Source organism: Geotrypetes seraphini, chromosome 7 (assembly GCF_902459505.1).
Source record: "Geotrypetes seraphini chromosome 7, aGeoSer1.1, whole genome shotgun sequence".
In the NCBI taxonomy this organism is placed as follows: domain Eukaryota; kingdom Metazoa; phylum Chordata; class Amphibia; order Gymnophiona; family Dermophiidae; genus Geotrypetes; species Geotrypetes seraphini.
In genome coordinates, this window is record NC_047090.1 from 11138900 (window position 1) to 11151343 (window position 12444).

Genomic DNA, 12444 nt, shown 5'->3' on the forward strand with positions numbered 1-12444 from the left:
ATTAAGCATAGACGCACAATAGATAATTGCGCTTAGTGGCGCTCAGTGAATTTAAGCACATCTACAGTCATGTGAAAAAATTAGGACACCCCATAAAATATTCAGTTCTTTCTTGAAGGGCTGTATCTACAAGAGATTCCTTGATAGAACACGAACACTATCGTTCCAAGCAAGCAAATGGAATAAATGTTTAATCAATTTTATTGCAAATGTACTTTCTTATCAAATTTAAGAACATAAGAAGTGCCTCTGCTGGGTCAGACCAGAGGTCCATCGTGCCCAGCAGTCCGCTCGCGCGGAGCCCAACAGGTCCAGGACCTGTGTAGTAGTCCTCTATCTGTACCCCCTCTATCCCCTTCTCCTTCAGAAAATTGTCCAATCCCTTCTTGGGGGGCCGCCGCAGGAGCGGACTGCCGGGCACGATGGACCCCTGGTCTGACCCGGCAGAGGCAATGCTTATGTTCTTATGTTCTTCTTGAACCCTAATACCGTACTCTGTCTTATCACACCCTCTGGAAGCGCATTCCAGGTGTCCACCAACCGTTGACTTTCAGGAAGTCAATCAAAACTTATCTCTTTGATAAATTTCTCCGACTCCACTTCTGCCTTGTTGTATTCTTAAAACAGTCCCAAATAAGAACATAAGAAGTTGCCTCCACTGGGTCAGACCAGAGGTCCATCGCGCCCAGCGGTCCGCTCCCGTGGCGGCCCATCAGGTCTATGACCTGTGAAGTGGTTCCTGACCATTTCTATAACCTACCTCTGCTTCTATCTGTACCCCCTCAATCTCGATTAATATTAATATGCTAATGTAATTTTGAAAGTTTTTTTGTATTATCGCTGTCTGAATACAGTCTCTTCCTCTGTAAACCGCTCTGAACTGTTTGTGGTATTGCGGTATATAAAAATAAAGTTATTATTATTAAGAAATGTTCACATATTGATGTCAAATCTTTATTTTATTTATCTCTGGAAAAGAAAGTGATTGCACGTAAACAACAAAAAATTTCCTTGATTTACTCATGAAACTAAAGATATCCACAAAAATATATATTCTAACTGAGGAATAAATTAGGACACCCTGATAGCTAGTGTTACCCCCTTCGGATGAAATAACTGCAGTGAGATGCTTCTTTTAGCCATCTACCAGTCTCTGACATCGGTTTGAAGAAAGTTTGGCTCACTCCTCAATGCAGAATTCTTTCAGCTATGAGAGGTTTGAGGGGTTTCTTGCATATGCAACCTGTTTTAAATCACCCCACAGCATCTCAATGGGATTAAGATCAAGGCTTTGACTCGGCCACTCGAGGACTCCATTTCTTAGTTTTAACCAGTCCTTGGTGGATTTACTGGTATGTTTTGGGTCATTGTCATGTTGCAGGGTCCAGTTCAGCTTCAGCTTTAATTTTCTTACAGATAGCCTCATGTTCCTCAAGTACCCTCTGATACACGGTAGAATTCATGGTGGATTCTATGATGGTGAGCTGGCCAGGTCATGCTGCAGCAAAGCATCCCCAAATCATGACACTTCCACCTCCTTGCTTCACAGTTGGTATGAGGTTGTTTTCCTGGAATGCTGCATTTGGTGTACGCCGAACATGTCCTCTTTTCTGGTATCCAAGTAATTCAATTTTAGACACTTCTGTCCATAGAACACTATTCCAAAAGTCTTGGTGTTTGTCTATGTTCTCCCTGGCAAACTTCAGTCTGGCCTTGATGTTTCTCTCAGAGAGCAAAGGTTTCCTCCTTGCACACTTCCATGCAAGTTAAATTTGTGCAGTCTCTTTCAGATTGTAGAGGCATGTACTTTCACATCAACATAACATAACTTTTATTCTTATATATCGCCCACCAAAAGAGGATCCGGGCGGTTCACAAAGAAGAAGAACTGGACAATCAGTGATGTTTACATAAAATAAGATTATACATTAGCATTAAAATGATGAGATTTTACAAAATAGCATTAAAAAGGTAATACGGTTAAGGTTGGCTTTTCCTTATAAGGACGGGAATAGCCATCCAGATGATCACTCGAAATTAGAAGAACTGTGATTGTTTAAATTTTTCGTTCTGGTGGGCAAGTCTTTGCTCTAGTCATAGGTTTGAAAGAATAAATGCTGAAAATTTAGGGCATGGTAATATATTTAAATTAATATGGGACCCATTGGCATCTTATGTTACCTCATTGTAATTGTTTGTTGACTGTGAGTCAGTTTGTTCTTTACTTTAATACATATCCAGGACAGGGTGGGAGGGGATTCTTTATGTCATAAATTGATTTTTGAATATTCATAGATATCATTATTTAGAATAAGGTAGGATATTTATGATAATATATGTTTGTGTTATATTGAATGATTATTGATGGATGGGGGAAAATGGATGATTATGAACATGAGAAAGATGAATGTGCTTTTATTGTATTATTATGCATTGCATTAGTTGTATTGCACTGTTATAGTTTTGAAAATTAATAAAGGAAAAAAAAAAAAGATTATGTAATGAATTTATCAAACAAATGTGTTTTTAAAACCTTTCTAAAAGAAATATACAAATGATTTTGAAAAATTGAAAGGCAATTGTTTTGCTAAGAAATCTCTTAAAACGACATGACTTAATAGTAGGATACATAAACATGAATTCATTACGAGTATTCTTTACTGAGCTATAAAACTTGAAATGAGAGGATAAATATTTTGGGGCCAAACCAAAGAGAGCCTTAAAACAAAAACACCCAAATTTAAAAAGGATCCGTGCCTCAAAAGACAACCAATGTAGTTGTTGATAAAATTAACTAATATGATCATATTTCTTTAGACCAAAAATTAGGCGTATGGCCGCATTTTGTATTAAACCAATACGCTTTAAATTTTTCTTGCAAGATGCCAGGTAAATAATATTACAATAATTAAGAATTGACAAAATTAAAGACTGTACTAAAAGTCTGAAAGAATCAAAATTAAAGTATTTTTTAATAGCTTGTAATTTCCAAAGAGTCCGAAAACATTTCATAATCATAAGGTCCATATGCTCTTCTAATGCTAAATGTCTATCTAATATAACTCCCAAAATCCTAATAGAGGAGACAAGTTCAAAAGATTATTAATTAAAATTTGCCTATCTGAAATAGTTTCATTTGGACTAGCCAAGAAAAACTTTGTTTTTTCAGCATTTAGTAGCAAGAGCCTTTTGTAGGTCCTGTGATAACATTTTAGGGTTTTTGGAGACTTCTTTTAGCATCTTGCGGTCTGCTATTGTGGTCAAGTTGCTTGGACGGCCAGATACGGGCATGTTGACAGTTGTTTGGAAAGTCTTCCACTTGTACACTATTTTCCGGACCATGGAATGGCTAATGTCAAATTCTTTTGAGATCTTTTTAAATCCCTTACCAGATTTATAAGCTGCTACAATCTTCTTTCTGAAGGCCTCAGACAGCTCTTTTGATCTCACCATGGTGTTCACTCTCACCGCAGCAGTCATGAGCACACCAAACTAAATGTCTGAGGTTTAAGTAGGGCAAGCCTCCTTCAAAATGCTGAGTAACAATTTTCTAATCATGTGCACTTGATGTGATGATATATCTGTGTGTGATTTGAGCCACTTTAAGTGGGAGGATATGTGGGGTTGTCCTAATTTATTCCTCATTAGAATACACTTTTTTTTTGGATATCTTCTGTTTCATGAGTAAATTGAGTAACATTTTTATTGTTTACATGCAGTTACATCACTTTTAATTCCAGAGATAAATTAAAAAAAGATTTGACATCAATATGTGAATATTTCTTAAGAAAGAACTGAATATTTCATGGAGTTTCTTCATTTTTTCACCTAAGTCCATGATGCTTCAGGTCCTGTAATCCACTGGATTCCAATACCTTACTATTCTGTTTTAAAAGCATTTCCATTAATTTACTTACCAAAAAAGTCAGATTTATGGGCCTGTAGTTCCCTACCTCTCCCATTTTTGTGGAGAAGGACTATATCCACCCTTCTCCACTCCTGACTCAAGAGAAGCAGAATTCCATTCCCTTTTTCTTAAACACTAGTAGTCTGGTTTGCTCTAAACTCCTCTCTCTCCCCAACCAAAATCTCTTCTGGTAAAAATGGAAAACAAGAGCCTTTCCAATGCCAAACTCCTTTCCTAGTAGTTTATCTGTTCCCTGGAGTAATTCTAGTCATTCTCTGGTGCTCTATTTCTCTGTGATATAGGTTGGCCAGAGTCTGATGTCATATATGCAATACTTCATGGCAGAGGATTCAGATCAGCTGATGCCATTGTGAATGTGGCAATAGCAAGATGGGAGCAACTGCAGACCCTACCCATGAAGACCCAGGGATGGAGATGAACTTGGGGGGAGGGGGGGGGAAGGAGGCTGTGGCTGGGACCGGGCAGTCACGTTTCAGTACGTGCATACAAAAACAAAACCCTGCACAGCCTTAGATGGTGGCCTGTTTATATTTGTTTATTTCTTTTTTAATTTGCTAGTATTGCTAAAGAGATTCCAGGCATTTTCCTGATTAACCTTGGCACAGTGTTAATTTGAAAACTGTTGAGTCTCGTTAACCATGACTTTACTGGTTTTAATAAGTCCTTATAATGATTCAAATTTTTTCCCAGTGAAGAAGCGGAGAAACTGGCATCGACATGATTACACAGAAGTTGATGATGGAACCAAACCAGTCCAAGCTGGAACCCACAAGTTTGTCAAACAACTGCAGGCATGTTCATTCCCAAGGTAAAAAAAAAAAATCCAAATAAATCACCTCAACTATTTAGGAAAAATGAGTTTCAGGAGAGGCATTTCAGGATGTTAGAGGTCCATGCTTGAGCTGTTGTACATCCCTAGCAGCATTTTTCTCTCTTCAGAACATTGCTAACTGATGTATTACATAGAAATCTTGAAAGAGGATAAGACTCAACAGTGTCATGTTATGTATGATGAATTTTAAACATCATCTTTCTTGTCCAGCTGACTGCTCAGTCTTGCTGAAGGTTACTAGATGGCTGCTAATGCTTCAGAGAAGTCATGATCATGGAAAGTGCGACCTTGTGGACAGATTTAGAATATCTAATAGAGGGTTCCGGAGAGGTCCTGGTGCATGATTCCTGCCTCAGAACCACTATTTCAATAATTAGACAGTAGAAGGGTGGGGAGAATACCTGAGTAGTTGCATATGAAAACACTAGATTTTAGCTGTAATTCTGAATGAGCTGGAAGGGGAGCCAAAAATAATTTCAACTTTGTTTTATATTCCAGTTGGAGTCTCTTGTTTATACTTTTTTTGCATAACTTTTAAATACATACAAGCAAATATTTGACCGTTGCAGATACACGCTCACCAAAATAAAATAATATCAATAATTATCACTTTTAAGAAAATAAGTTTTGAAACATCGAGAGGGTATATTTAACTACATTCAACGAATCTAAGAAACAAACAGGGAGCAATATAGGAGAAACCACCTGTAAGTAGGCAAAGAAAAAGAAAACTGCCAAAGCAGAGGTAGTATTTGTACCCAATAAGAGACAAATTACTTATATAGTTCCACAGCTGAAATAAGAGAGGACATAACCAGAACTATTGAAGTCCTTGCTGCAAGAAAATTCTACAGGTGAATGGAATCCTTAAATACATAAGTCTTTTTAAATCAATCTTCACGATACACTTAACAAGGATATTGAAGGAAAAAAGTTCTCCCAGAGCCATTACGTAGGATTTAAAGGCCAAAAAGGCTTGCCTTGTCCCTTGTGTTGTCAGGAAATATTAATATTTTATGTCCCAAAAACTTCTCATCTTTATAGCAGAAATAAAGACAAAGGTCCCAAGCTTGTTGGATTCCAAGGCAAAAGTAGCAATCTAGGTTGCTCTTGATAGAACTTCAGCAGAGGATTCCAGAAACTCCATTCAATTCAGAGCTCCTGAAGATTCCCCTTCTCCTACCATCTTATGGAGTTGACCCTCTCACCCACATAGTATACTCGAGTCGGTGGTAGCATACTTTCCACAGGTTTTTTTAAAAAAAATCTCATTAAAGTTTTTCTTCAATAACACTATAGATGACCATAATGGAGACTTAGGGAAGTCCAGGAAATGTAAAATCAAGAGTCTTTCAAAAGTTCTCTAAAGCTTCCAGTTTCCTTAAGGTTACAAGATTATCTTTCAACACACCCTCTTGAACACTAAAGTTCTTTTAACTGAGTGTCCACATCTTTGATTTTCTGTTCCTGTGTGGCCAGAGACTTGATCCTCTCAGTTAAACTGTGTTTGACGAGAGAGTCCCTTCTAAAACTGTCCATTTTTGTTAGCAATTTGGTTATATTTGGCCCTGATTCTGTATAGGACGCCCCAATTCTACACTAAACCCCAATTCTGTAACCGGCGTCCATGGTACAAATGCAGGTTAGAGAATCGGGTTAAATTAGACACAGTCGCTACACTTATCGCTGCAAGGGATCGCTCCCTGCTGCAATAAGTATAGCGGCCGCGGCCGCCTGTCCCATCGCCGGCAGGAGGATGCCCAACTCCTCCTGTCGGAACCCCGGAACCCCCCTCCCCCTCCCCCCCCAAACTGGTAATCGCCGACAGGAGGATGCCCAACTCCTCCTGTCGGCGAACCCCGGTGCCTAGCCTGGGCCAATCAGGCCTTAGGATTAGTGGGGATGGGCGGACCCGCTATGCCTAAGGCCTGATTGGTCCAGGCTTCTAGAGCCTGGGCCAATCAGGCCTTAGATTTAGCGGGGAAGGGGCGGGCCCATCTCATTTCCATGAGGCGGGCCTGTCGGCTGGACGGCAGCAAGACCCGTCCAGCCGACCAACATTTAAAGGTTAGTTGGGGGAGGGAGATTAGTTGGGGGGGGGGTGATTGTCGGGCTTTCCGGCAGGAGGAGTTGGGCATCCTCCTGTCGGCGATTACGAGTTTGGGGGGGAGGGGTGTTCGGGGTTCCGATAGGAGGAGTTGGGCATTCTCCTGTCAGCGATTACCAGTTTGGGGGGGAGGGGGGGTTCGGGGTTCCGACAGGAGGAGTTGGGCATCCTCCTGCCGGTGATGGGACAGGCGGCCGCTATACTTATTGCAGCAGGGAAATCCCTTGCCGCGACCAGTATAGCGGCCGCGTCTACTTACAATGTAGACCAGCATTTTGCTGGCCTACATTTTAAGCGTCTCTTCCTCTACTAGGGAGACGCGTAGGGCCGCCTAGGTTCGCCTAAGGCCCGCCTAAGGCCTTTAGGCGAGCTTAGGCGTCTTGTGGGCCTCCCTAGGCTCCCGGAGGCGCCTCCAATATAGGCGGCCTGCCTGGGGAGCATTTTTTTTAAAAACGTGCATCCCGATTAGCTGATTAGACAGCTGTAGGACGCCTACAGCTGCCTAAAATCAGGACGCACTTTGTAGAATCAGGGCCTTTGTGTATAATCTTAGAACTGTAGCACCAAGTGCAACTGTTATTTTTTTCTGGTCACTTCGCTACTAAACTACAGGTACTGTATTGAACACGTTATGGGCAGCATTGTTCTTGTGGGGGGAGAGGGGGTTAATGCTAGCTACTTCGGGTTTTTCTATATCCAGATAGCAGCAATAAATATCCAGGTGCTGCATATATGCAGCTCTCCGAACAAGGTAGGACAGCTGATGTGCTGACCTAATCTAGCCAGATAATTATCAGAATACCTGGATAATTTCTGGCTCCACCCCAGCCCTGTCTGGTAAGTGCTACTGACTTTTCCAGTTCTGATCCTACCCTACCTAGGTAAGTTGCACTGAGTAGCAAGCTCTCCATTTAGCAAGTGCAAATTTGTGATGCATCAGCTTATCCTCCTAGGCTTGCTGTTCAGCTCCCTCTCCTGTTTACTACTTTCCTCACTCATGCTCACAGAGATCCCCAGCTGAAAGGAAGGGGTTGAACCCCCAAGTACTCTTCAGTAAGGAGCAGTGGGGAACCCTTTCTACTGTTTTAGTGACAGGTGCTCTTGTGTATGCACATGTTCTAAGTGAACACTGCTTCTCTTTGCAGTGCTGACGAGGTTATTTTGAAAATGCACGGGAGCCAGCTAACGCAAAGGTATCTGGAGAAGCACGGCTTTGACGTCCCCATCATGATTTCCACATTGGATGACTTGGGCCTCAGACTACCCCCACCCACTTTCTCTGTCATGGATGTTGAGCGTTACGTAGGTATGGGCTGCACCCTAGAAATACGTTGACTACTGCAGAGGGGCTGCTCATTTGGCAACTTTTAGGAATAATGTAAAAACCTTTAGATTAAGTCATGAATTGAGTCACGCAAACATTTCCTTAATCCTAGGTCTTGGATGCTTTTGTAGATATTTTTTCATGCGATGTAATGCTTACACTGCCAGAGGGTTTGAATCAAGATAAAAAGCAATAAACAGATGTACTGTATGATGACATGATAGCAGAAATTAGTTGAAATCAGCCATTCTTGTGTTACCTAATTTGTTAGGTTCCCTACCAAGAAGCAGTGAGAACGTGATGGGGAGAAAATACCAAACAAATATTGCCTCCCATACAAATGAGGGACTAACAATAAGCATCTTCCCATATACTCTTGCAAAAAGTGAAGAAAAGGACCCTGGTGTAAAGGAACATCCCACAAATAACAGCACAATATGAAGTTGGTTTGGTTCAAAATATTCAAAGTTATGATTTCCAAGTCTTTTAAAAATCAGATATGTACATTATCTACTTTTCTCACGAAAGAGAGAGCTGAAAAGTTCCATCAGCAACAATTTCCAAAGCCCTTAGCTGCAAAGTTAATCTCTCAGTTGGAATCTATTCAGAGTTTGCTGTACAGTCACTGGACACACATTTGAACATCTTTGTTTTTAGTTCCTCGTTTTTATGGTAGACAGTTTTTGTCTACCATAAACAATGTCAGGACATGATGGCGAGGTAAAAGTTCTAGATGGAATAAAGGACTGCTTCATGGTTCAGGAATCGAGGAGGAACTAGTTCTTAGTGGACCACGTGATCTGGGGTAAGAGGTGTTGATGCTGGAACCATTTAACAATGATCATAGCATAATTTAATAAAAAAAAAAATACATAAACATAGGAAATCCACTACATGAGCATTTAAGTTCATGAAAAGTTTTATTAAATTTCGGTAACAAAACATGAAAATACATAGGGCATCATTCCAAAAATATAAATGCAGTTACAGTGTAAAATGCACCATAATGCCTCCGTAATAAAGTAAATGAAATAGAATAGAAGGAAAAAGAAATTAAGCCTAAAGAAAGGAAATAAGCCAACCATGAAGACCTGAGAATAATACTAAAAAATAGTACTTGTAACATCTATATGTCGTGAACATATCGTACTGAGCCATGCAGTATCGTAATCATACACATATCCATTGTTCAAGAAACCCAGGGCTGTGGAGAAATCAAGGAGTAGTAGAGTAGGGCAATTTAGCATTTAATGAGCATTTAACTTCAAAATTGAAAGTGAGTCTCTCTAAAATGGTTTTAAAAAAAGGAAAAGCTGCAAAGGTCAAAAGTGTACATCAGAAATGGATGGTTAAATACCACCCTCGAAGCACAGACCAAGTATTTCCCATGTATTAAAGGAAGGGAGGCTAAATGATGGTCCACATGGTTAAAAAGTGAGGTGAAGGAGGCTCTCGGAGTTAAAAGAACATTTTCAGAAAACGAAATGAAAATAATAAGAATCAATACAAGGAGCTCTTACCAGGAAGGCAGGGGGATCCTTTGGGGGAAAACGATTGCTTAAAAAAGCCAAAACAGAGGCAGATAAGAGAGTCAGTTACTGGAATGTTGTCATTTTGTGGTTTTAAGTATTTCTTCCTTTTAATTTATTTTGTAAAACATTACATTTTACTGTGTTTATAATAACCTGAATCTGAGAGACTAGATGAATCTTTTTGCTTTTGTTGTTCTGAAGATGATGGGGAGATACCATGCCAAAATGTAGGTATTTAAACGTCTCTATCCTATCTCCCCTCTCCCGCCTTTCCTTTAAGTCTGTCCCCATTTGCCTTATCACGAAGACCATACACCATTTTAGTAGCCTTCCTCTGGACCGACTCCATTCTCTTTATTTCTCCAGAATTGTACACAATATTCCAAATGAGGTCTCACCAGAGTCTTATGCAGGGGCATCAATATCTCCTTTTATCCTAGGATGAGCATATTCTCACATGTAAGATCCATGTGGATGACGTCATCCACAGAGCTCAGTATGGACAGTTTAAAAGTATACTGTTTCTTTAAGTTTTGAGAAACTTCGCCACTGCGCATTCGCGAGCGCCTTCCTACCCGACGCTGGCTCATGGCACCTCAGTTCTTCATTTTCTTTGGTGTGTGTGTGTGTGTGTGTGTGTGTGTGTGTATATATATATATATATATATATATATTTTTTTTTTTTTTTTCATTTAAACTCAGGCTTTGGCCTCGATGTTTTTTCCTTGGCGGGTCTCTTGTTTTCTTTCAAAGAAGGGAAGAAGTGTCTTTGCCAGGGATGTGAATAAGGATGGAGGAGTAATGGACCTTAATCGATTTTCAGAGGGTTGTGTTTGTGAGGAGCTAGCTAAAATAAAGGTAGACAAAGTGATGGGCTGGATGTTGTACATCCGAGGGTGCTGAAGGAACTTGGGGACGTTCTGGTAGCTCCGCTGACTGACCTTTTCAACAAGTCTCTAGAGTCGGGAATGGTATCGGAGGACTGGAGAAGGGCAGATGTGGTCCCTCTCCACAAAAGTGGAAGTAAGGAAGAAATAGGGAATTACAGGCCAGTAAGTCTGACTTCTTTGGTAAGCAAATTAATGGAAACACTTTTAAAACAGAGAATGGTGAAGTTTCTGGAATCCTGTGGATTACAGGACCGGAGGCAACATGAGGTAGGTCATTAGAAGTAGGTCTTGCCAGACAAATCTGATCAATTTCTTTGACTGGGTGACCAGAGAATTGGATAGAGGATGTGCGCTAGATGTGGTGTATTTAGATTTTAGCAAAGCCTTTGACATTGTTCCACATAGATGTCTAATAAATAAACTGAGGGCCCTCAGGATGTGTCCCAAAGTGACAGGCTGGGTCAAGAACATGTTGAGTGGAAGACGACAGAGGGTAGTGATCAATAGAGATCGCTCTGAGGAAAGGGATGTTACCAGTGGTGTGCCTCAAGGTTCTGTTCTTGGGCCTGTTCTTTAACATTTTTGTAAACGATATTGCTGAAGGGTTATCGGGTAAGATATAGTTTTGTCTTGTTTCAGCTTTATTTTGTGGTCTATCATCCATTGTGACACTGTTTCTAGTGTTATTTGTAGCATGTTTGTTGTGTTAGGGGTAGGTTGATCGAAAGGAAGGAGAATGGTGATCTACATAGTTGAATGAAGTTATGCCTAGTTTGTCCAAGCAAGTACCAAGTGTGGCTATGTAGAGATTGAAGAGTTTTGGAGATAGAGCCTTGGGGGACTCTGCAGGGGTTGGCCCAGGATTCTGATTTTTCATCGTTTTGACTGGAGTGAAGAAATCCTTTGAACCAAGTGTAAACCCTACCTGTGATTCCTATTGCTTCCAGTGTTTGTAGTAGGATGTCATAATCTACCAGGTCAAATGCTGCGGTGAGATCGAGTTGTACGACTAGCATTTTTTTTGCCTTTGCTTAGTTGCCTGACTGTGTCTAGGAGAGAGCCTAGTAGTATTTCTGTGCTGTAGTTGGCTCTGAAGCCTGATTGTGAGGGGTGGAGTATGTTATGGCTTTCTAGGTAGTCAGTGAGAAGTTTCCATTAGCTTGACGTATAGCAGTATTAAGGCTATAGATCTGTAGTTGAATGGCTGATCTATTGCTCCCTTTGGGTCTTTCAAGATAGGGGTGGTGATGATGATTTTTGTTTACATCTTGTGGGAATTAGCCCTCTGTAACCATGCATACGTGGGTGCGGAATTTTGTGCTGGAGGTTTTTAACAGATGTGCTGCATGACTGTGTTTTTTGTAGAGTCTGTTCAGGTTGGACCATTGTATATCTGGGAAGTCTGATCAGGTTCTGTCTGCTGCACTGGTCTATTTTTCTGTGGTGGGTAGTGTGATCTCGTCAAGGTGGTTTGGGGTCCCGGTGAAGGTATTCCTGGCTGTTGAGATTTTGTTTCTAAAGAATTCAGCCAGTTGGGTGGCTGTTGGGGAAGGAGAGATTTTGGTGGCCAGGTAAGGTTTGGTGTCTGAGTTCCTTTAGTAATTTGAAAAGTTTCTTGGTGTCGGGTTCTGTGCCTATCTAATTGATGTAGTACGTCTTTCTTTTAGATATTTTTGTATTGTTTGTTTAGTGTTCTCCAGGCTGTTTTTGTGTGTTATTTTTTTCTCCATTCTCTTTCAAGATGTCTGCATTGCCATTTGAGTGGGAGTTCGTTGTCAAACCATTTGTCTGAGCATCTGCGGATTCTGGTTTTTGTTTGTAGTTGAGCCAT

At 40.6% G+C, this 12444-nt stretch overlaps 1 protein-coding gene across 3 annotated transcripts in view; it reads left to right on the plus strand.

Moving 5' to 3' along the window:
- Positions 1 to 12444, plus strand: part of KDM7A (lysine demethylase 7A) — a 141003-nt gene that overhangs the window by 22383 nt on the left and 106176 nt on the right. For all 3 annotated transcript variants that reach the window (XM_033950912.1, XM_033950910.1, XM_033950911.1), the window contains exons 3-4: positions 4619 to 4736; positions 8013 to 8173. In XM_033950912.1, coding sequence (XP_033806803.1) covers positions 4619 to 4736; positions 8013 to 8173 — 279 coding nt within the window. The remainder of the gene's footprint in view (positions 1 to 4618; positions 4737 to 8012; positions 8174 to 12444) is intronic.